The sequence below is a fragment of the Periplaneta americana genome, chromosome 1 (genome assembly GCF_040183065.1).
Source record: "Periplaneta americana isolate PAMFEO1 chromosome 1, P.americana_PAMFEO1_priV1, whole genome shotgun sequence".
In the NCBI taxonomy this organism is placed as follows: domain Eukaryota; kingdom Metazoa; phylum Arthropoda; class Insecta; order Blattodea; family Blattidae; genus Periplaneta; species Periplaneta americana.
Window position 1 is genome coordinate 18,972,204 of NC_091117.1, and position 22,361 is coordinate 18,994,564.

General features: G+C 37.4%; 1 protein-coding gene across 1 annotated transcript in view; it reads right to left on the reverse strand.

Annotated features, from left to right (window-relative positions):
• Positions 1-22,361, reverse strand: part of LOC138710953 (importin-4-like) — a 60,139-nt gene that overhangs the window by 24,297 nt on the left and 13,481 nt on the right. Inside the window, exons 3-10 of the mRNA XM_069842213.1 lie at positions 20,122-20,296; positions 18,272-18,457; positions 12,821-13,078; positions 10,390-10,584; positions 9,733-9,951; positions 5,016-5,277; positions 4,772-4,888; positions 4,446-4,681 (exon numbers count right to left, since the gene is read on the reverse strand). Of these exons, the coding sequence (XP_069698314.1) occupies positions 4,446-4,681; positions 4,772-4,888; positions 5,016-5,277; positions 9,733-9,951; positions 10,390-10,584; positions 12,821-13,078; positions 18,272-18,457; positions 20,122-20,296 (1,648 nt within the window). The remainder of the gene's footprint in view (positions 1-4,445; positions 4,682-4,771; positions 4,889-5,015; positions 5,278-9,732; positions 9,952-10,389; positions 10,585-12,820; positions 13,079-18,271; positions 18,458-20,121; positions 20,297-22,361) is intronic.

Below are 22,361 nucleotides of genomic sequence, written 5' to 3' on the forward strand. Positions count from 1 at the left end.
AGGCATATCTCCAACACCAGATTGCCCTCTTTACCCTAAACATGAAGAAATAGACATGGAACATCTGGAGCATTGTGCAACACTCCAGAATTTTCAAGATATGTAAATCCTGATTATCCAAGGAAAAGTGCAGTTGCAACCTTTCGATTAATTACAGATCATGACTGCTCATCAAAACACTTAACAAAATTGGAATTAGTTCTTCATCACTTTGCCCCACTCCATGGCGTTGTGTCTAAGGCATCCTGCCTAGGACTTGCATTACGGAATGCACGCTGGGGGAAGAAATTTTCTCATGAAATTTCGGCCAGTGCATGGGACTGGTGCCCACCCAGCATCGTGATGCACTTGGGGAGCTGCGATAGGTAGCGAAATCCAGTTGCGAATGCCATCTATAATGGCTGGGGTGATCATCGTGCTAACCACACGATATCTCCAGTCCAGTTGGATGATTGTCCACCTCTGCTTCGGCATGTGGGCGTGAGGCCAGCAGCCAGCTGGTCGGTCTAGGCCCTCTACAGGCTGTAGCACCACGGATTATTATTATATATCTTCATCACTTTGTTCATTGTGCAGCGTTCAGGAAAAAATGGATCAGAATCATGTTCAGCAATGTCCAGTCCTTTCCCCTAAACCCAATCTGTGTGAGAAATACTGGAGACCAACGTGTAACGGCTTTATTGCAAAGAACTCAGCTTTAGTTAACAACAACACTTATAAAATGAATTGTTCATTTATTTCTTCAAATATCCTTGCAGACAGGTTAAAGAAGGTGTTCAAAGTGTCTACCTTGAACTTGATTACACTGTCGTAGCAGTGCCTATCAAACTATCAAATATTTCAGGGTCTGTCACTAGCAAAGATTTACCATAAACATCTGTGCTGGAATTGTTTGAATGAGCAAGATATCTTAAGGTCCTTCAGAACTAACATCCCCTAGTTGTTTCTAGTATGATGGCACCCCGCCACACTTCAGCTTGGTTGTATGAGCACATCTGAATAATATCTATGAGTAGCAATGTAAAAGAAGAGTGTGAACTGTTGTGTGGCCAGCAAGATCACCAGACTTAAAGCCCCTAGATTGTTTTCTTTGGAGGCATGTGAAGAGTGTCATATATACCACTTGAGTTAACACCAGAGAGGAACTGATTGTGCAAATGGCTGCTTTTGATCAAATTCGACAGAAACCTGAAATCTTCTATAGAGTCCGACAGTCACTGCTACAGTATGATGGTGTAATGAATATAATCATTTTCAGGATCGATATTGTGAACACCTTTTATAATCTGTCCGCAAGGGTATTTGAAGAAATAAATGAATAATTCATTTCATAATTGTAAATATCACTAAAACCTTCTTCGATGTTGCACAGCTCCTAAACAATATATCACAAAATATGGGTTATTTCACGAAAAATGATTCTCATTGTGAGATCTGTCGCTCTTCAGAGTTTGTCGTGGAGATTCTGCTTCACCCTGTATACTGCATATTAGGCAGAACTCGGGGATGTAAGTCAGTCCAATTTAAAACCTTCCAAAACCACTCAAATACTTTTCAGGAAAAACTCTCACATATCTTACACATGCTGCTTGGTCTAAGAACTCCAGAAATACACCATGTTTCAAATGATGGTAACACTTTCATATGATTATTATCAAGTATTAAAGAGAAATTAACATGGTATTATATCATTTGAAGGTCAAACTTTCAAAAGTTTCAAGTTCTAAATATGTTGCACCTCACCATTTCTACAGTGTCTAACATTTTTCCCCCAAATTTTAACATGCTCTTTTTAGTAATGAAATACAGAGAGAGCCAGCAGAAAGTTACCACACTATGCAGGGAACGTTGGGGAACAGATTGCCCGCAATCCATTGCTTGGCTTACTGGTAAGCTGTAGCAGCACAGGCAGGTATTCAGTTTCATTATGGTAGACCTAAAATTCCCGAGTGGTGGGGGTGAAGCGTGCGGACAGCGGAAAGCAATGAGTATATACCTTGACCAATTGAAATTCTACACCCAAATTAAATCTTAATCCAACATCGAGGTCGCAAACCCATTTATCAATAAGAACTTATGGAGTGTTTTAGTTGACGAGTACAGTGTTTATTGAGCGCACGTTTTTACATAGTGTTGCATTACTACACTTCTTATTGAACATTATTTGTTATTTGATTTCACTATCAGTATGGTGACGTACAGTACTGCACAACGGATATTTCTAGTAGAGACATTTCTCCTAAAGAAGAAATCTTATGACAGTACCGTTCACAAATTTCTACAATGGTTTCGTGATACTGCAATGTCTTCGGGACAATACATAACCAAGTTATTCAGAAAATAGCGAGAAACAGAGACTGTTTTAAACAAAAAGAGAGAACCACAGAAGACAGTATTAATTGAGGAGAAGCTTGCAGATATTCAAGCAGAATACCTACATCTATTATTCCAATTGTAACTTTAGCTGCATTGAAAGGATCAATTGCTCTCCTGAAGCATCACCTACTGTTCTCCAACCAGGAGATAAACTGTGAAAGGAATGTGCTTACTATTGCGTCATCTATTGGAGCGAAGTAGATAGATAATATCAGAGTTATAACGTCAGTTTAAAAATCATGTGCTCTCATGCATGTTATTTCCTGTATGGAGGGATTAAAAGACCAGGAGATTAACAGTGATCTAATTTTGTAACTAGGGTAGTATAAAAATGTGTATATCAGTGTTATGGCTTGTGCTTTGAGAGCTAGCCAATAGAGATACGAGTACCCACGTGTGTGACCTTATGACATCTTATGACATTAACATTCATTCATAGCATCACCCGCTTTGTCTCATTCCCTGGAGACTTTCTCGTGGTTGGAGTATAGTATATTCGAAATGAAACCAAGTTCATTAGCATTCTTTACTTTTTTGTAACACCTCTCTAAAACTAGGTATATTTCCACCCACCACAAAATGTATTTGCAGCTATGTACTTGTAGGAGTTTCATTATCAAAACAAAATTAATGGTTCACTGAAGTTGTAAACATTTATATGGTTAATACTCTTTGTCCCTTGTGGCAGCTCACGAATAGTGAGAAGATTTCTAAATTAATTATAAATACAATCCACATACTCTTGAAGTCCTGGAGAATGAAATCAGATGAGTGATATCTAAACTTTCAGAGATACAAGTGTTTCGGAATTTTTTTAACAAGATGCAACGTTTGTATTGAGAATGCTGGACATAATTTTCAACAGCTGCTTTGACGAAGGGTAAGATCCACATCAGTTTTCAGGCTGCAGAAGGGTATCTGTCGGATACAGGGGGGAGAGCCATTAATCCTTCCCATTGAAGGCTAAGGAACAAACCTGGACAAATACCCAATGTCCCATCCCTACCTTCCCGTGGTGCAGCTGTTAGTAAGCATAATTTTACGAGCTGCACTAAAGGGAGGGACTACTCATCAATTAGCACTGGTCAGCTTGATGAGTTAATGACTGAATTTGGTATAATTTTCCTCTATCCAATACCTAATTCTCTCTTTACCCTTTCCTATCCAGTCCTCTGACTGAACTTTTACTTTCTTCGACCCCGACGGCATTAGAGCATTCGAGGCCTAGGGGTTCATTTTCCTTTCCTTCCTCCTCTTTCTACTTTTCTGTTCCTAGTGCTGACCTGCTATGGCACTAAAATCGTCCTCCAGTGGCTTAAGGAGGGAAAGCTGGTGATCAACAAGATCTCCCAGCTAGGTCCAATGGACCCGTCGACCAACAGCAGGTGTTGTGTATGAATGAAGTAGCCACCAAAACGTTAAAATATGGTGTTCACTTAAATCGGCTACAACTTGCCATTTAACAGCTCAAAATCTGTGCTTCAGTGGCTGGGCATGATAATATCTTTGAAAAATATTGGAGTGCAAGAGGTCAAATGACTTTATTGTCAAACGCCTGGCATTAGAAAACAACAACAACAACATCAGTTTTCAACATCATTCATTCATTAGGTAACTCTTAACTAATAATTTAGGCCTACCATAATGAAACTGAATGCCCACTCACGCTGTTACAGCTTACCAGTGAGTTGAGCAATGGATTGCGGGTAGTCTGTTCCCAGATGTCCCCTGCATAGTGCAGTAACTTTTTGCTGCTTCTCTCTGTATAATATTTCATTGGATTCAACTATCTTAAAAAACAAGCAACTACAACAAATTTCATTGTGATTATTTGTTTCAATTCCATATTGGACTGGATCTAAAAGCATTCTATTTTATGCAGCTTATGAAATGTGAAGAGTGAAGAAGGGATTTTGAATGCAGATATATAGGTAGATGCTGTATTCGACAACAGACCAAGGCAATCACGTTACCAAAATAATAATAAAATATGCAATAAATGGCACATGACAGTTCTTGTACTCCATGAGAAGGCATGCAGTACACAGCAACATGCTGTCTCCACTTACTACAATTCCTTCCACACTCTTGAGAGCATCCAGCATTATTTCAACTATAGTTGGGAGTATATTTCGCATATCACCCTTCAATACTGTGGAGAGAGCTGCGAACAGCCCGTAGCAACTCTTGCGAAGGTCAGGGTCATCTGTCTTACTCAGGAGTTCCAGTCCCAGCTGGACGGTCTCTTGGGCCAACGGCGCGAAATGTTCTGGACCTACACTACGTGCAAGAACTCCGAGAGTATCTGTGGAGGAAAGTTGGATGGAATAAAGAATAATAATACATACAAACAATCAGTGGAATGCAGAATCAAGCTGGTCAGTTATTTACTCACCAACTGCTTGTGTCTGGAGGCACATAGTTTCTTCACTCTGCTCCTGGGTTAAATATATTTTTAGGCTTTCGATAATACGAGGAAAATAGGGAACCATTCCATCCTTGGCAGCATTAGCTGTAAAGAAGACAGATTTCTTTATATAATTAATACATGAATTTGAAATTATTATTATTATTTCTGGCAACACTGATCTGGCAATAAGCCAACCCTGTCTCTATATTGAATTGCTTTAAACACTTACCTGTGGCCCCAATACAACTGAGAGCCAACTCTCGGAGATGGACAGAATTGTTAGGGCTGAGGGCGGTGAACAGTCGATCCATGAGTGTTGGAAGATATGGCAGCAGCTCATCACCCAGATTCTCACAGAACATCTCCAATGCATAGAACATTCGGTCTAGGCCGGGTGGCTCCTTCCCTTTCTCTTGCAGCTGGGAGCACAGTCTTGCAAGGTAGTCAAACAGTACAGGCAGGAGTTGCGATGCATATTGGCTGATGTCAGGCTGTCACAAGAACGCAGAATGATCAATCAAGGTACTGTATTTACTTGTGTAACTTCCCCTCCCTACAAGATTTTTAGGATAAGTTTTTCAGAATTCTATTTTCCTTACGTGATTTCCCCCTCTTACATTAAATAAAACTGGACACTCCTTTTCTCTTCAAGAGCATCTTTAGTGAACATTCAAAGTAACGAAAAAATAAGCATGGAAAACACAAGATCATTCATTATTCATCCCTTCTATACAGAAATTTGTCGATGGTTCCTCTGATAACAAGGAAGATGATCTGGATTCATTGGCTGTTGAAAACAGTTGAGTGTAAAATACATGTACAATAAAACCACAGTCTACTCCCTTTCCAGCTAAAGACTGAAGTAAATGCAAATAAATGCACGTAGCATGATGGTTCCTGATTGGCTATTGAACGCACAACATCTCCAAGCTCATGCTTGTCATCTTCTCCATCACATTAAAATAGTTCCTTTTAAAATAATAAAATGTACAATATACATATAATATGGGTAAATTAAACATGCTTATAAGAACACTTCATTACGATTTAAACAATATGTTTATATTAGTAGCTTCAGACATTGCATGATAAATCATTGTAACGTGTATTATGGTAACGCGCATGCGTAATAGGCATTAAGTTCCTCCCAAGAAATTCTTCGATGTCCCTGTATCCCTATGTTATTGAATCACCATTTATGTCAGCAACAAAATTCGTCTCCCCTCTGCTTCTAGCGCGTGTGCGTTCTGAGAACGATCACGTGAAAGATGCATGCCTTGATCACGTGAAAGATGCCTTTGTGAATCCCCGACTTCGTCTTTCTCGAACCATCTGTGGTCGAGGTCAATGTCGCAACAGTTTGTTCATGGCAGACCTCAGTGATTTTTGTATTGTACAGTAATGTATTGTATTGTTAAAGCAGTCAGTACACTAAGCGTGTGTTATACTAAGAGTTCATTTCAAAGTGTGTCATGACGTCACTGTTATGAATCAACGATTTGAAGTGAGTTTCAGCTTTTATGTCAGAGAAGTTTTCTATTAATCAAGGCGTTCAATCTGAACTTGAGAACGTGTATGGTATAACTTGTACGTCGTAGCAACAGATGGCGGTCTGTACTGTCTGTGTGCTACCATAACCTCTTTCGAACTGTGTTTTGCGCGGCCAAGTCGTACACAGGGTATTTGTTATCATCGGTTGTGTACGGCAACATTCCACAATACAAATCAAATGCTCTGTATCCATGTTGACCGTCGAAGTTAATGTCAACAAATACGTAAGAAATCGTCTTAACCCTCTCCCCATATCCCGACAGCAAGAAAAAAACCCACCTCAGTACATGTTTCCAAACAGTTCACATTCCTGCCACTACCGGCGTTACTGTACATAGGCTATCAGTAAGTACTCTTCAGAATGTATGCCGTACTTGCTATGCAACTTCTCTAACGTATAGGTAATACACCTCTGCGGAAGTGTAGGAAGATTGAATTCTCTAGGCTCATCGACTAGCCATATGACGGCATACAGTGAGCCATGACACACTTTGAACTGAACACCCAGTAGTTTTGTGGTTGTGTTGGATAAGGAGGGGTTAGAGCCGCTATCAAGTTGCGATTAATGGTATAAGAGTTCACACACTGACGCAAGTAGAATCTAATTATTATATTAATAACATTTTAGCTTTATTAAAATCATGTAAGTCTTGTTATTAACCCTCTGTGAGCATTTTACGGGTAAGTTTAATGAATGTGTTGAAATACTGCCTGCAATATATCAGATGATGGCTGCCCTGAGTGTTCACTTGCTGAAAATAATGCGCCCTGGTGGCTGCTTTGGTAACTAGCTTGCGAATGCGGAGTAATACATTTCAGTTTTGTTTATGTCTACTTCAGTCTTTAGTTGGAAATAGTATAGTATATGTTGTTGTTTTCTAATGCCAGGCGTTTGACAATAAAGTCATTTGACCTCTTGCACTCCAATATTTTTCAAAGATATTATCATGACCAGCCACTGAAGCACAGATTTTGAGGTGTTCCGAATCCATTTCTTGGTTTGAGTTGCACAATGGACAGTTAGGGGACTGATATATTCCAATTCTATGCAGGTGTTTGGCCAAACAATCATGGCCTGTTGCCAATCTAAATGCAGCTACAGACGATTTTCGTGGTAAATCGGGAATTAACTGTGGATTTTGATGCAGAGAGTTCCATTTTTTCCCTTGGGATTGTGTTATCAAATTTTGTTTGTTGAAGTCTAAGTATGTAGATTTAATAAATCTTTTCACAGAGTAATACGTAGATTTAATAACAGGTCTGTAAGTAGCAGTGCTGCCCTTCTTTGCTAAAGCATCCGCATTCTCGTTTCCCAGGATTCTACAATGGGATGGTATCCATTGGAATACAATTCTTTTAGTGAGTGATATTAATTGAGAGAGCATTTTAGTAATTTCTGCTGTTTGAGATGAAAGTGTGTGTTTAGAGACTATTGATAGAATAGCTGCTTTGGAGTCTGACAATATAACTGCATTTTTAAATTTATTGATGTGGCATAGAAGATTCCTGAGACTTTCACTTATTGCAATGATTTCTCCATCAAAACTTGTTGTTCCATACCCAAGAGATCTATAAAGTGAGAAGAGACAGCACGTAACACTTGCACCGGCACCTTGTTCTCTGGAGATCAAGGATCCGTCAGTGTATAAATGAAGCCAGTTTTGTGGAGGGTATCTAATATTAATTGTCTCTAAAGACAATTGTTTTAGTATTTCAGTGTTTACTTCTGATTTCAGTATTTCTTCTGTTAAATTTAGATTATATTCCATATTTAATAGAGTTAAAGGGTTTGGTTTAATTTGTAGGTTTTCTTTTAAATACGGGATATTGATTTTCTGTTTTAATTCTTGAACAATGGATATGAAACTTTTTTGAGTTTTCAATCTACAGAGAGGACTGTATCAATGCCAATTGTTTCCTGGTAATCTAATAAGTTTTTCATATTGAATCAGTGCTTTTTCTTCTATTGTCATTCTGATGCTGTTAATATTAGTGAGGAATCTCATAGAATCTATTGGAGTTGTTTTGATTCCACCAGTAATGAGTCTGAGAGCTTGGTTTTGAACATATTCTATTTCGTTTATGAAAGGTGAAGTAATTAAAATTTCTCCGCAGTATGTCAGCACTGGCTGTATAAACATTTTGTATGTAGTGTTCAAAGTATTCCTAGAGCAACCCCATTTCTTTCCTGCTAGTCTTTTTAGAAGGGAGAATCTTTTACGAGCTTTTTCAGAAATGTATTTCAAATGGTTGCTCCATGTTAACTTACTATCGAAAATAACTCCAAGATATTTGGATTCATAAGTCCAAGGAAGGTGTTGGCCATTGTATTGGATATTGAATTCTCTTTCTTTTTTACCAAGAGAAAATATTTGGTAGTTACTTTTGCTTAAATTGAGTGTCATCAAATTTGATGTATTCCATTCATGTAGTTGATTTAGAGCTTTAAGAGCAGAATTTTGAATTTTGTCTCTATGTCTGTAAGAACCGGAAGTCCACAAAACTATATCGTCTGCAAATAGTGCTGTTTTCATGTTTGATTCCTCTAATAGGGAGGGTAAGTCATTTATATAAATATTGAATAAAGTTGTGCTGAGGACAGCGCCCGAGGTAGACCTCGATATGTTTGTCTGTAACTAGAGAGTGAGTTATTGAATTTAGTGGCAATGAATCGTTGACTAAGGAATTCTGATATCCATCTGAACATATTGCTGGAGATACCTAATTTCTGGAGTTTTAGTAATAATTTATTTCTCCAAACAGAGTCATATGCTAGCTGAAAGTCAATAAATATTGCCAAGGTATCTTCTTTCTTGTTAAAACTGTCTTTTATTTCTTGGCCGAGGCGTATGACTTGTTCATTGGTAGAGTGTAGTTGTCGAAAGCCGGCTTGTCTTGGTGATAAAAGATTTTGGGGTTCTAAATACCAAGTTAATCTGTTGGAGATCATGGACTCCATGGTTTTTGCTATCAATAGTATAGTATATACAGTCACGAAGCTTGAGTTGTGAGGGTGCTAGAAACAATAGACTGTGCTGGTATTATTTCACATTGTCTGTAATGAGGCGATATTAGCGATCTTAGTGGTTAGCAACTATCTATGGATGCATATTTACTACATATTGAGCTTCGTGACTGTATATACTAGACTGTGGTAAAACTCTATTTTAACATTCCCGTTTTTAAGGAATAATCTGTTAAGTCAAATTACCATACGAATAATGTAATTAATTCCAGTTTTTAAGGAAACCCAATTTAAGGAATACTTTTCAAGTGGATTTTGTGATACTGAAGCCTGAATAAAAAAAAAAAAGCACGCACGCACGCGCACACACACACACGATATTATGATTCAAATACAATGTGTGTGCAAAAAATAAAGCTGTACTACTTACCTGAAGATGTTCAGAAAATTGCCCCAAAGCAAATAGTGCAGCATTCCGCACTACACCAGCTGGATCAGTGATGCCCTTGCAAATGCACTGCAGAAACGACTCAAGGTACTTGGTTCTGATGCATTCAGAGCATCCCTCAACCACAACTGCTAGTGCCAGGTGGGAAGCTTTCTTTGCATACAGATCCGTACCTTCCAAACCTCTTTGTATATGTTGAAGCTGTGACAGACAAATTTTTTGCACTTCACACAATGTTGTCATAAATGCATTATAATTCAATGTCAACAGTCCATCACCTGCAGAAGTGTATGGGACTGGAAATTTTTCTTTGTGCCCAATGAAAGGTATACTGATATGGATATGATTCACCATGCTGAAGTCACATTTCGAAATCTTTAAAACTAACGATTTATGAAGATTTTTTTTATATACTAATGGCAGGTACTTCACTATCTCATTCACCCAAATGAAGTCACTTGTGTAGACTAATTTTCTGTAAAAAATCTGCCCAACACTATCTCTGTCCATCACAAATAAGGTTAACAATTATTATTTCCAAAAAAAAAAGCGATAGAGTAAATCCTTAATTAACAACACTACTACAAAAAATAAATAAATAAAATAAAATGCAAACTACAAAATACAACTGTAACATACCAAAGGAGGTAGAAGCTTATCGGGAGGCAAATGAAGTGCCAAAACATCCAAAGTTTGGGTTGCACATGTCATGGGTGTATTGGCATCTACGTCATCTGAAAAATATTCTTCTTTATCATCATTTTCTGGAGGCATACTCATCAACTGGAACAGCACATCCAGTATGGGCTGCACAAGCTTATGCTTCACAATGGCCTGTGGACAGAACAACACATCATAAACTCTTCTATGTGATATTAAGTTTTGTTCCTACAGAATTCTCTGCTGTGATTATTATTTATTAATAACAGAGAAAAATTCGCTCCAGCGCCAGTGATCGAACCCAGGACTCTCAGTCTATCCACTGAGTGCTCTACCACTACTGAATCCACAGCACTGGATCAAACTCCTCTCCTTCTTCTTCTTTTTTTTTTTATATAAATAATAACCATAACAGAGAATTCTGTAAGGAATAAAAATTAATATCATCACATAGATCATTCGTTTAACTCTAACAGTACATAACTGTTGGTTCCCTTGCTCAAGTCACTCAACTGAGTGTGCTGCTGTATGATGACATAATATATGTCGAATAGAGAAAAAATCAAAGGAAAAGAGTTCGATCAAGTGCCGTGGATTGAGCTTCTGAGTAGCTCAGTAGTAGAGCACCCAGTATGTAGAACTGGGAGGTCCCAGCGTCAGAGGGAATTTTTCTCCGTTATTGATAAATAATAAACTTTTCTGTTATATATAAGTGAGAAAGCAATTAGTTTTAAAACTTTCCCTTCTAGTTTAGCAATACTATCGGTTACACTAAAAGAAAGGAATATGGTTATAAGCCTATTATAAACTATTAATTATTTGAACAAAGATGAACTGGGGGACTGCGAACAAGGCAATGGAAAAAGTACAAAGATATTGCTCAGAAATTTATGATGATGATAATAATAAAAAAAAAGGTCGAATAGTTTAGAAAAAATTGTTCTACACAGCAAGAACCACTTTTTCATTATCAGGACATTAGTTGCCTCATGAATGAGGTTCAAATCTGTCTTTGGACAGTTGACTAAACAACTGAAAAAGGGTATTTCAATAAAAAAACTCGACATAACACTACACCACCATCTCTTTATATTCATATACAGTGAAACTTCCCTTAACGGACATTTCTCAATAGCGGACTCCTCTCAATAGCGGACATTTTAAAATTCCCCTGCAAAATAACATTGGCCCTTATGATAAAATTCTTCCAAACAGCGGACGTGGACACTGAAAAGTATCTCCCAACAACAATTAAAACTTCCAAATAACGGACAGCGTGAAAGAAAAAAAGAAAAAGACGGTTGTAAATTAAACGGAATTCTAATGGAATTCTTTGCAACAATCATTATCGTGCATTTGAACGTTCTTGTACTTTATTGAAGATAAGCAGCACATTTGTTAGTTGTGATTCTGTACGTGACCAATCCGTACTTTCTTAGTTTGAGTGTTCGGAAGTACAGTCATATTAAAAATGTCACAGAAACGTAACGTTTGTCACTAAAAGAGAAAGTGGATATTGTAAAGCATAGTGAGAAGGAGAAATTAAGTGTTCGTGAGCTGGCCACAAAGTTTAATGTGGGAAAAACTCAGATTAGTGAAATTTTGAAAAACAAGGATGTTATTTTAAAATCATACACTGAGAATGGTTAAATGGCAAAGAAGGGCAGCACTGCTACTTACAGACCTGTTACTAAATCTACGTATTACTCTGTGAAGAGATTTATTAAATCTACATACTTAGACTTCAACAAACAAAATTTGATAACACAATCCCAAGGGAAAAAATGGAACTCTCTGCATCAAAATCCACAGTTAATTCCCGATTTACCACGAAAATCGTCTGTCGCTGCATTTAGATTGGCAACAGGCCATGATTGTTTGGCTAAACACCTGCATAGAATTGGAATATATCAGTCCCCTAACTGCCCATTGTGCAACTCAAACCAAGAAATGGATTCGGAACACCTCAAAATCTGTGCTTCAGTGGCTGGTCATGATAATATCTTTGAAAAATATTGGAGTGCAAGAGGTCAAATGACTTTATTGTCAAAGCCTGGCATTAGAAAACAACAACAACAACATACACTGAGAACGCAATTCTAGATTTTTTTTGTATAAAATGAAGTGGTACAGTCACTGATGTTTATTTCGTTTACAAAACATTTACTGGTACGATTTTTCTCTCAAATACTGTAAACAATCTCACTGTCTACTGTACTGTACTGTAAAATATAGTGTTGAATATGTATGAGAAATTTTAATGTACTGTACACATACTAACGATTTTCTAAATAGCGGACACTTCTCAATAATGGACATTTAATTTTTCCCCAGCGGTGTCCGCTATTGGGAAGTTTCACTGTTATAAGAAAGAAAAAGAGACACTCTTGACAAGAGTACCGCACAATACCTTCTTCTTCGTCCGTGTTATCCATCCAATGAAGCTCAAAGCTTTAACACGAATACTGTCTCCCAGAGTCTTGTTGCTGGCGAACTCCAGGCACATCTCGACCAGTGGCTTGATATGTGGCACAATCACAGCTATAGCTGACTCGACCAGGTCGTCAAACAGCTCCATGGCCTCCACAGCTCGTTCCTCATCGGTAACACTCAGTGCCCTCACGGCCTGCATCACCCGCGGCATCAGTTGGTGGTACACATTTGCCAGCTAGAACACAAAGAAATGATCTCTAATATCCTGCCTAAGGTTTTCCCATGGTTTTCCTGAGGCTATAAAGCCTCGTCTCCACTATTAAACATTTAATAACAACATGTTAAATATAACATGTTGAATTTAACATGTATATGAACCAGGGGCGTATTTTGCGGACTACCGGGGCTACCGGTGGTAGCCCAAGGAAATTACAAAAGAAAAAGTTTATAATATAACATAATGTAATAATTTTATATTATTAATTTTACCACAGTAATTAAAATTAAGGTAATCGTTAGATTTATATGCGCTCTCTGCTCTCGAAAAGAAACAAGTTGTCAAGGTGGCGTCGCTGGAGAAACCGCTGCTACAAGGGATAGCCTGTGACTGTTCCGCTAACGCTGTTCTGTTGCACAACTGCCCGTCCCCCTCTCCCTTCTGTTTCCATCGTGCAGTGTAGGCCGGGTGAGTTGCCGCTCTCGTGATCGGTTTCTCGGCAGGCGCAAAGCAACAATATGCTTAGTATGCTAGCTCATCAATGTGATTGCGTTCTCGCAGTGCAATATTTTAAATTTGTGATTTGTTCGAGTGTCTAAGAGTTATATTAATTGTGAATTATTAAGTTTTTAATTTCCCAATTAAGTGATATTGTGAAAAATATGGCAGAACAAGTTTCTGGAAAGATTTGTGTTGAAAATGACAGTGTAATAGAAGGTTTATTAAAAGTGCCTTTTAACGGTCGTACATACAACGAGAAAGTTGAAATTGTGAAAATGGAAAGACCAACTCCTGAGTTAAATTTGTCCATGGACGTAAAAGAAAAACAGCATGAGTACACACGCCATTTCACTTCAACATCATATGGTAAGTGGAATTGGTTGTGTGGTAGTTCTAAACTGTCTAAACTATTTTGCTGGCCATGTTTGTTATTTAGCCGCGAAACTAATGTGTGGTCAGAAGAGGGGTTTTCTAATATGAACTCCCTTCGAACGGCAGTCCTAAAACACGACAAATCAAAAGCTCATATTTCTAGTAGCATGAACTTTGCAAACTTTGGGAAGACAAGAATTGATTTACAGCTAGATAAGCAAAAAGCTCTACACATCAATCAACACAATGATCTTGTGAAAAAAAATCGGGAGATTTTACTGCGTCTTATTAACGCAGTCTGCTTTCTAGGAAAACAAGAATTGGCTTTTCGGGGTCATAATGAGAGTGTGGAATCAGACAATAGAGGAAATTATATTGAATATTTAAGTTCCTTAAGTGAATTTGACCATTTACTGGCCAATCATCTTGAGAGTTCAACAGTATTTCGTGGTACTTCTCCTGCAATTCAGAATGGCTTAATATTTGCTGTAAGTGGGGTTATGATAAAGAACATAAAATCTGAAATAGAAGAAACACCTTTTGTGGCCATTGTTGTTGATGAAACAAGTGACTGCTCTAATCAGAGTCAACTGTCCACTGTTTTAAGATACGTCGATAGTACTGCCAATGTTCAAGAACGGTTTATAGGATTCACAAATGTCAGTTCGGACAAAATTGCTGCTGCTTTGTTTCAGCATGTGGAAGGTGTTATAGCAGAATACAATGTCGGCAATAAGTTAATTGCACAGACATACGATGATGCTTCAGTTATGGCGGGAAATATTAATGGCTTAAAAACAAAAGTTCAAGAAAAGTATCCTCAAGCACTATTTGTCCATTGTTACAGCCATGTTCTCAATTTAGTTTTGCAACAAACTACTTCCATTCCAGAACGCCGCATTTTTTTCAAAACACTGTCGGGTTTAGCTGCATTTTTCTCATCATCTCCTAAAAGATCAGAAAAACTCAAGGAATTTATGAAACAGAAACTCCCAAAAGTAGCACCAACTAGATGGGATTTTACATCTCGGCTTGTAAATAGAGTGAAGGAATACAGAGAACAACTGACTGCTTTTTTGAAAATATCATTTGTAATGACTCTGAAGAAAACTGGGATGATGATGTAATTGTGCAAACTCAAGGATATTTGTATTTTTTCACACAGTTTCAGAATATATTTCTTCTTGAAGTCTATGCTAGAGTGTTCGCACATACAGATGTGCTCTACAATATTCTTCAGACAAAAAGTCTAGACATAGCAAACTGCTTGCAAGAGGTATCGAAGTTAAAAAATACTATATCCGAGTTCAGACGTAGTGGGTTTCCGTCCATATGGAGTAATATGGAAAATGAAAATTCTTCAGCCAATACAATGGAACCACCATTAAAGCGAAGAAAAGGAGATGATGAATTGAAATACAGGCAGCTGTACTACAGCCTACTAGATCGTATGCACATGGAAATTACTGACAGATTTTCTGATTATGGAAAGCTTCAGTTCACACATCTTCTAGATTCTCAAAAATTTTCTGCTTATAGAGAAAACTTCCCGAATGAGGCACTAAACAAATTATTTCAGTCCTATAATAGTCACTTTGATCAAGTGCGTTTGAAAAATGAATTAAGTGTAATATATTCAGCAGAAATCTTTGATTTTTCGAACAAACCTATCCATGAAATATTATCTGCCATATATGAAAACCAGCTGAACCAAGTTATTCCTGAAGTCCTTAAATTGGCAACATTAATTGTGACAATACCACCTATGTCAGCAACGGTAGAAAGAACATTTTCTGCGTTGAAGAGAATAAAATCCTACTGTAGATCAACTCATACACAAGAACGTTTATCCGGCTTGGCACTGATGTCCATTGAAAAGTCATTTCTACAGAAACTTCGCAAGTAGCCCAACTGTAATTTCAATGACGAAGTCATCAAAGTATTTTCATCCCAATCAAGACGTCTAGAATTCACATATAAAATAGGTAAGGAATTTTATTATAGGGATTTTAAAATATATTTTGCATAATAATAGGGTCAGTGGTAGCCCAGACCCTTAAACCAGTATACGCCACTGATATGAACATTTCAAGTCTCAATTGACTTAACATGTTAACTGAGTATGTTGAAGTTAACACTTTTAACATGTTGGCATGTTTTCCAGCAGCAATGGAAAACATGTCAAGTCAATTCACTTGCTCGTGTAATGTCGGTACAATCTGGCAAAGTTCGTAGTTTCTATAGCAACCATGGTCACCATGTATAGCAACTAACTTTCGATTTTGTGGCGCGTAACTAGGAGCACCTCTTGATAATTTTTATACGACCTTTGGTATTGGCTGTAATTTGTTCGAAGTACTGGAGTGGACGAAATAAAATACCATTAAAATAAAATTGGTTAATGCACTGAGGAAAAGCCTTGTTTGTGGAATGTGGCTGCAAAATAATACACAGGCAAACCAAAGAAGGCCGACTGTTTTAGAGAAATGAAATTATTATTTAACTGTTCTCGAGAATACAATAGAGAGTTTTCGCATCCTCGTGGTATGCTAAACGTTAATGCTATGTTGACGTCAGTAATGGTCGTATTTGGTGACGTATGTTAACATTAACATTCGTAAAACTTCAGAAAGAATAACATGATATTAGCCACTCCTATGACAGTCAATCAATCGTGCTGTAATTTTTTTTAAATGAGGTGAAATGGCTGCTCATAATTGTGTGTCTTCCTTTGATATGACAGGAAATATTTTTTGCAGCACTACATTATTAAGTTCGTTCCAACAACAGTCAGGAACTGTCCGTAACCATCGTAAGCATGTGCAGTACAGAAAAAGCGTTCCAACACAATCTGAACCAGTCCTGAACCGGAAACATGTACTGCAGTCGGGCGTTCCAACAAGCTTTTGACACGGGTTCGGAATGGTCAGAAATAGTCCGCGGTTTGAGGCATGTAAGGAAGAGTATGCAAGACGCGCATGCGGATAAGCTCACCAACGTCTCCTAGATACTGAAGAAAGACATGATCGACTGTTCACATCAATGAGGTTAAAGATGAAAAGTGACGGTACAGACGAATAATAAAACTAGAGATTTAATTTAAATTTTCGCCAAAAAGAAAGGGAATGGAAATTATTTGGGTATTGAAATAGTTTATTACAATTTCAACATGCAGCTTTGATTAAAAGTGTAATAAATAACGTACATACATTAATAATTAAAAAAAGAACTATTTTTAGATGAGAGTCCCCCAGTAGTGGAATTCTTGCCTTCCATATTTTTTTGTCATCTTTTAATAGAAAATGATCGAAATTCTATTTTCTGCAATTAGAATTAGCTCTGAAAGGATAATAATAAGCATCCCGTTCTTAGCAAAGATAATCACAGTTATAGCATCTCTGGATTTAGTACATAACGATCCGCAAAAGCGTTCCAACAGCGTAGAGTCCAGTTTCAATCCCATAGCAGATGCTCAACTAGCGCATGCGCATAAGATGGTACAGGAACCGTACATGAACTGATCCATGAACCGCTTGTTGGAACGAACCTATTAAAATCGTGTTCTGACATTCTCAGAAAGTTTTTGAATCCCAATCGATCTTCAACTTTAAGCTCGTTTAGAATGTGTTCTGCATTGTGTCTTTTACTAAGATATTGCCGCATCCACATTCTCATTTCTTCCTTTTCAAGGTCTTGTAACAAGCAATAGAGGCAATTACAAAAGCCAAACCATCTTCATCTGAGTCCATAGTCCAAAGTTTGAAAACAAGACACTACCTACATTAAAATCTCATAGACTGTTTATGGTGGACTACGCAAGGAAAGTCAAATTTGACATGTTAACAGTGTGGACAAAGTGTTAAATGAAATTAGCATTAACATGTTTAATCAACATGTTGGGTTGTTAACAGTAAACAGTTTAACATTTAACATGTTGTTAAATGTTTATTAGTGGAAACGAGCCTTAAGACGAATGTCAGCATCAGACCTAAAAGAAAGGGTCATGGACCTACATCCTCCTCCCATCACAATTTTTTCCAAAAAAAAAATCTTCGATATAGGTGTTTTGGCTTTGGCTTCACACATTACTCTTATTACTCGATTTCCATTCACACTGTGAAAGGACATGGTATCTTTCAATGTGCAGCTTGCTTTTCCTGGCATTTCTTCTCCTGAAGCTCCTACACACTTCTCTGCCAGCATGTTAAATCATACATAACTGTAGGTCTGTATGTACAAATAACTGTCTTTCCAGAAACTGGACATTATAGTATCAAAGAATGAAGATTTCTGCAAGAGTTTTAGTATAGTTAAATTTTTTTCATTATTTTTACTTACCCCTTGATCTCCTTCTGCAAGTGGCACAAAGTGGATCATTGTAAGAATTGTGTAATAAGCCAATGGTGAACTAAGATCCTGGACTGAGTTCAGCATACTGCTGAACAGAAAAGCCATTGATGGAGCATGAGGTAGGAACTGGTCGGGAGATATTTCAGTGATCACATTCAGCGTGTACATCCCCAGCTGTGAAAAGAGTAAAACAGAAACACTGAAGAAATGTAAGGAATAAATTGGTTCACAAAGGGAAAAGTGTTCGAAATATACTTCTAAAACTACAATGGATATAAAGACGATTTTAAAGTGTAGAAATATGATGAAACGATGGGTAGAAAACTTGCAACAAAAATTATCCTACTTGGATTGTAACTATTATTATTATTATTATTATTATTATTATTATTATTACTACTACTATTATTATTATCATTATTATCTAATCTAATCTAATTTAATCCAATCTAATGAAATTTTGTTGCTGATTCGGATATTACGAGCAGTTCTGCTCTTCTACTCAGTTCCTTGTGCCTACCTTTCACATCTGCGAAAATACCCAAGAATGTGACAGGTTTAGCCTATACTTTGGTTCGATTCTCGATCTTTCATTACCATGTCATTTGTGTCTTGTGATTACTTCACGTTGATGCAAACTTAAGCTTAAATGTTTGGAAATAGTAAGCATTTAATTTTAGGAATATGTAGGTAAGACTTTCCTGTGTTAAATTTCAACGTATCTCGTTTACATGTTTCGACCTATTTATAGGTCATCTTCAGAACTGGTCGTTGTTGGTCTTGGCACCACTTGTTCTGTTTCCTGTGAGGGTGTGTTCCTGTGGTATACTGTAGAGTCAAAGAGTGTGTGTGTTTTGAAGTTGGGTTGTGTGTTGTGAATTTCATTGGGGTGTGTTTTTGTGTGTCTGTATATTTCATACTGTTCTAGTGTGTTTAGTTTCTGGCTTTTTTGGTTGGATGTGCTGTATTTCCATGTCTGTGTTGATGTCTCTGTAGATGTGGTTGGCATTTGTAATGTGTTCTGCATATGTGGAGGTGTTTTGTAATTTTGTTATGGCTGTGATGTGTTCTTTGTAACGTGTTTGAAACGATCTGCCTGTCTGTCCTATGTAGAAGTTGTTGCACAGCCATAACAAAATTACAAAACACCTCCACATATGCAGAACAAATCACAAATGCTAACCATACCCACAGAGACATCAATACAGACATGGAATTACTACAATCCAACCAAAAAGCAGAAACTAAACACACTAGAACAATATGAAATATACAGACACACAAAAACACACCCCAACGAAATTCTCAACACACAACTCAACTTCAAAACACACACACTCTTTGACTCTACACTATACCACAGGAACACACCCTCACAGGAAACAGAACAAGTGGCGCCAAGACCAACAACGACCAGTTCTGAAGATGACCCATAAATAGGTCGAAACATGTAAACGAGGTAGGCCTACATTGAAATTTAACACAGGAAAGTCTTACCATACATATTCCGAAGTGATACAGTGTTAAGAGTTGTGTAAACAAGATGTATATATTTAATTTTACATTGTTACGAGTGTGTCCATAAAAACGTATTGTGAATGATTCAATTTAATTGAATAATTCCTATTTAAAATATGAAGGGGTGAGAATGATATAGTCCTAAGCCACAAAGATAGGAAAAGTAAACAAAAGAATCGTTTCCAAATATTTGTATAGGAAGGGCTGCAACCAAGGGGCACATTTAGCAGCCACAATGTTTCTCAGACTGTAGTTCGTTTACCAACAGAATGGCTCCATTAAAAATAACCATCAATAAATGGCTGGAAGGCCAGGCTTACCTCTTTGTCAGAGATGTTGTCACTGCTGGTGAGTTGCTGTATGAACTGAAGAACTTCCGGCCAGCTCTGATTGGGAAATTCATGTCGTACTATTGTTCCAATGAATTGTGCAATTGAATTCTTCACAAACTTCTCTGGTTCACTGACCAGAGCTTGCAGAATCCCTTGCTTTATCCTGTAGAGCAGAAACAATTGCATTAGAGAAGCACTTTTGCTTCACCTGCAGGTTTCATGACCTGCAGAGATGGATTCCAAAATGTCGTAAGTCTCTTTTTAAATATTTTAACTTGCTTTATTCACGTTTTAATTTATCCTTTTCACGCCTATACAGGGTGGAAGTGAAATAATCCTGTTGTATGTACAAAAAACTGTCATACCATAATATTGGCGGAAAGTTCATAGTTTTCTCAGAAAAAGTTTTTTTCCCTAATGTTTAACATCCTCTTATTCGGTAACTATTGCGAATTAGATCGAGACTTTTGTCCATATCGATAGAAAATCAAATAAAGAATCATTTATCCCTCTGTCATATTTCAATAACGTGGGCGGTTTTTGTGTAAATTTAATTTAAAAACCACTAATTTCAAACCACTGAATGATGCAATCCACACCGCAACACTGTAGCTAGAGAGGGGAGCACACGTACACTGAGTTCGTTGACCTCTTACATCTGTATTGTGATACGAAAGGAAACTTTTAGTAGCGTTGTTACCAGATTGCTGGAACTTCCAACTTAATTTTCTAATTAACCGTGCATTTAATCACAAAATGTAACATAGATTTTCTATTCATTTAAGGGTACCCTATCGTCCCTTTCAATCTGCAAGGTTATTTCACTACCACCCTGTATATACATAAAGATTATAATTTTTTGGTCCTACAGAATACATCAGTTATGGTAACAATTAATATTAGAGGAGAAAATTCGCTCCGGCGCTGGGGATCGAACCTGTGGTAACAATTAATATTAGAGGAGAAAAATTTGGTCCAGTGCCGGGGATCGAACCCGTGGTAACAATTAATATTGGAGGAGAAAAATTCGTTCCGGTGCCAGGGATTGAAGCCACAAAGGGGAAAAAAACACTGGTGGAGAGGGGTTCGATCCGGTGCTGTGGATTGAACTTCGGTGTAGTTCAATGGTGAGAGCACTTGGTACGTAGAACCAGGGACCCAGGTTCGATCCCCAGCACCGGAGAGAATTTTTCTCCTCTAATATTAATAATTAACCCTGTATATAACTATGTAAGTTAATTTAGCAGACTATCCTAAGTGTTAAACTAGTGTCTGCATATGTTTTTTCAAACGAATCTAACAGAATCAAATTTATTTTATCGGTTTTGTAATTTTTCTCATAACTTTTCACTTGAACTTAGGCCAGTTTGGAATCAACCTCTTCAATTATCTTGTTCTCAAGCAGGAAAAAATAAAATGAAACAGGAATTACTCCGAATATCTAAATTACAGCGTATGTCCATGATTTATTACCCAGAACAGTAAGTATGGAAATGGCTTTTTGAAGTTGTATGAAATGTGCTGGAAATGAAGTATAACAATAATTGTATTATTGCCTCCAATGTGGGATAACCTTTAATATACAGTGTCCCTAAAGTCCTGCCACCATTACAATAATAACTCTGAAACATTACATATAGCAGTCTGGTTTTTTGCAAAATGTTCTACAACTCTCAGTTTTGTGTACAATCAGCACACCTCAATGTGTTCTCCTCTGGTTGCCCTCAGGATGTCAAGGCGATACTCCTTCTCTACCCACACATGCCACAGTGTATCAATATCAACAAACGCATGGCTTCAAATATCTATCTGCAAACGTTAACAAGATCTTGAACAGTCCTTGACATACTTCCAAAGGAAAAAAAACCAAGGTGATATCAGGAGAACATGGGGGCCAGGCGACTGGTCCACCACATCTATTCATCTCCCAGGGAAATGTCTATCCTTTGCTTTGACTGTAGCCAAGGACGTGAAAAAATGAATAAGAGTTAGCTTTATGTTATAAAGGAAAGAGGCATCAAGATCAAATTGAAGAAATTTAACCAGTGGCATAGCAACACCACTTAGGGTGGAGTATTATGGTTAAACTCCCTCCCCTCTTAGAGGCCAAAAATAAATAAATAAAACAAATAAATTAGAAAGAATTACATGAAGTTTAATGTATTTTTTCAATCTAATATTAAGTTAGTGTTTCAATAATTCACTTCAGTTTCACCTAATATATTTCA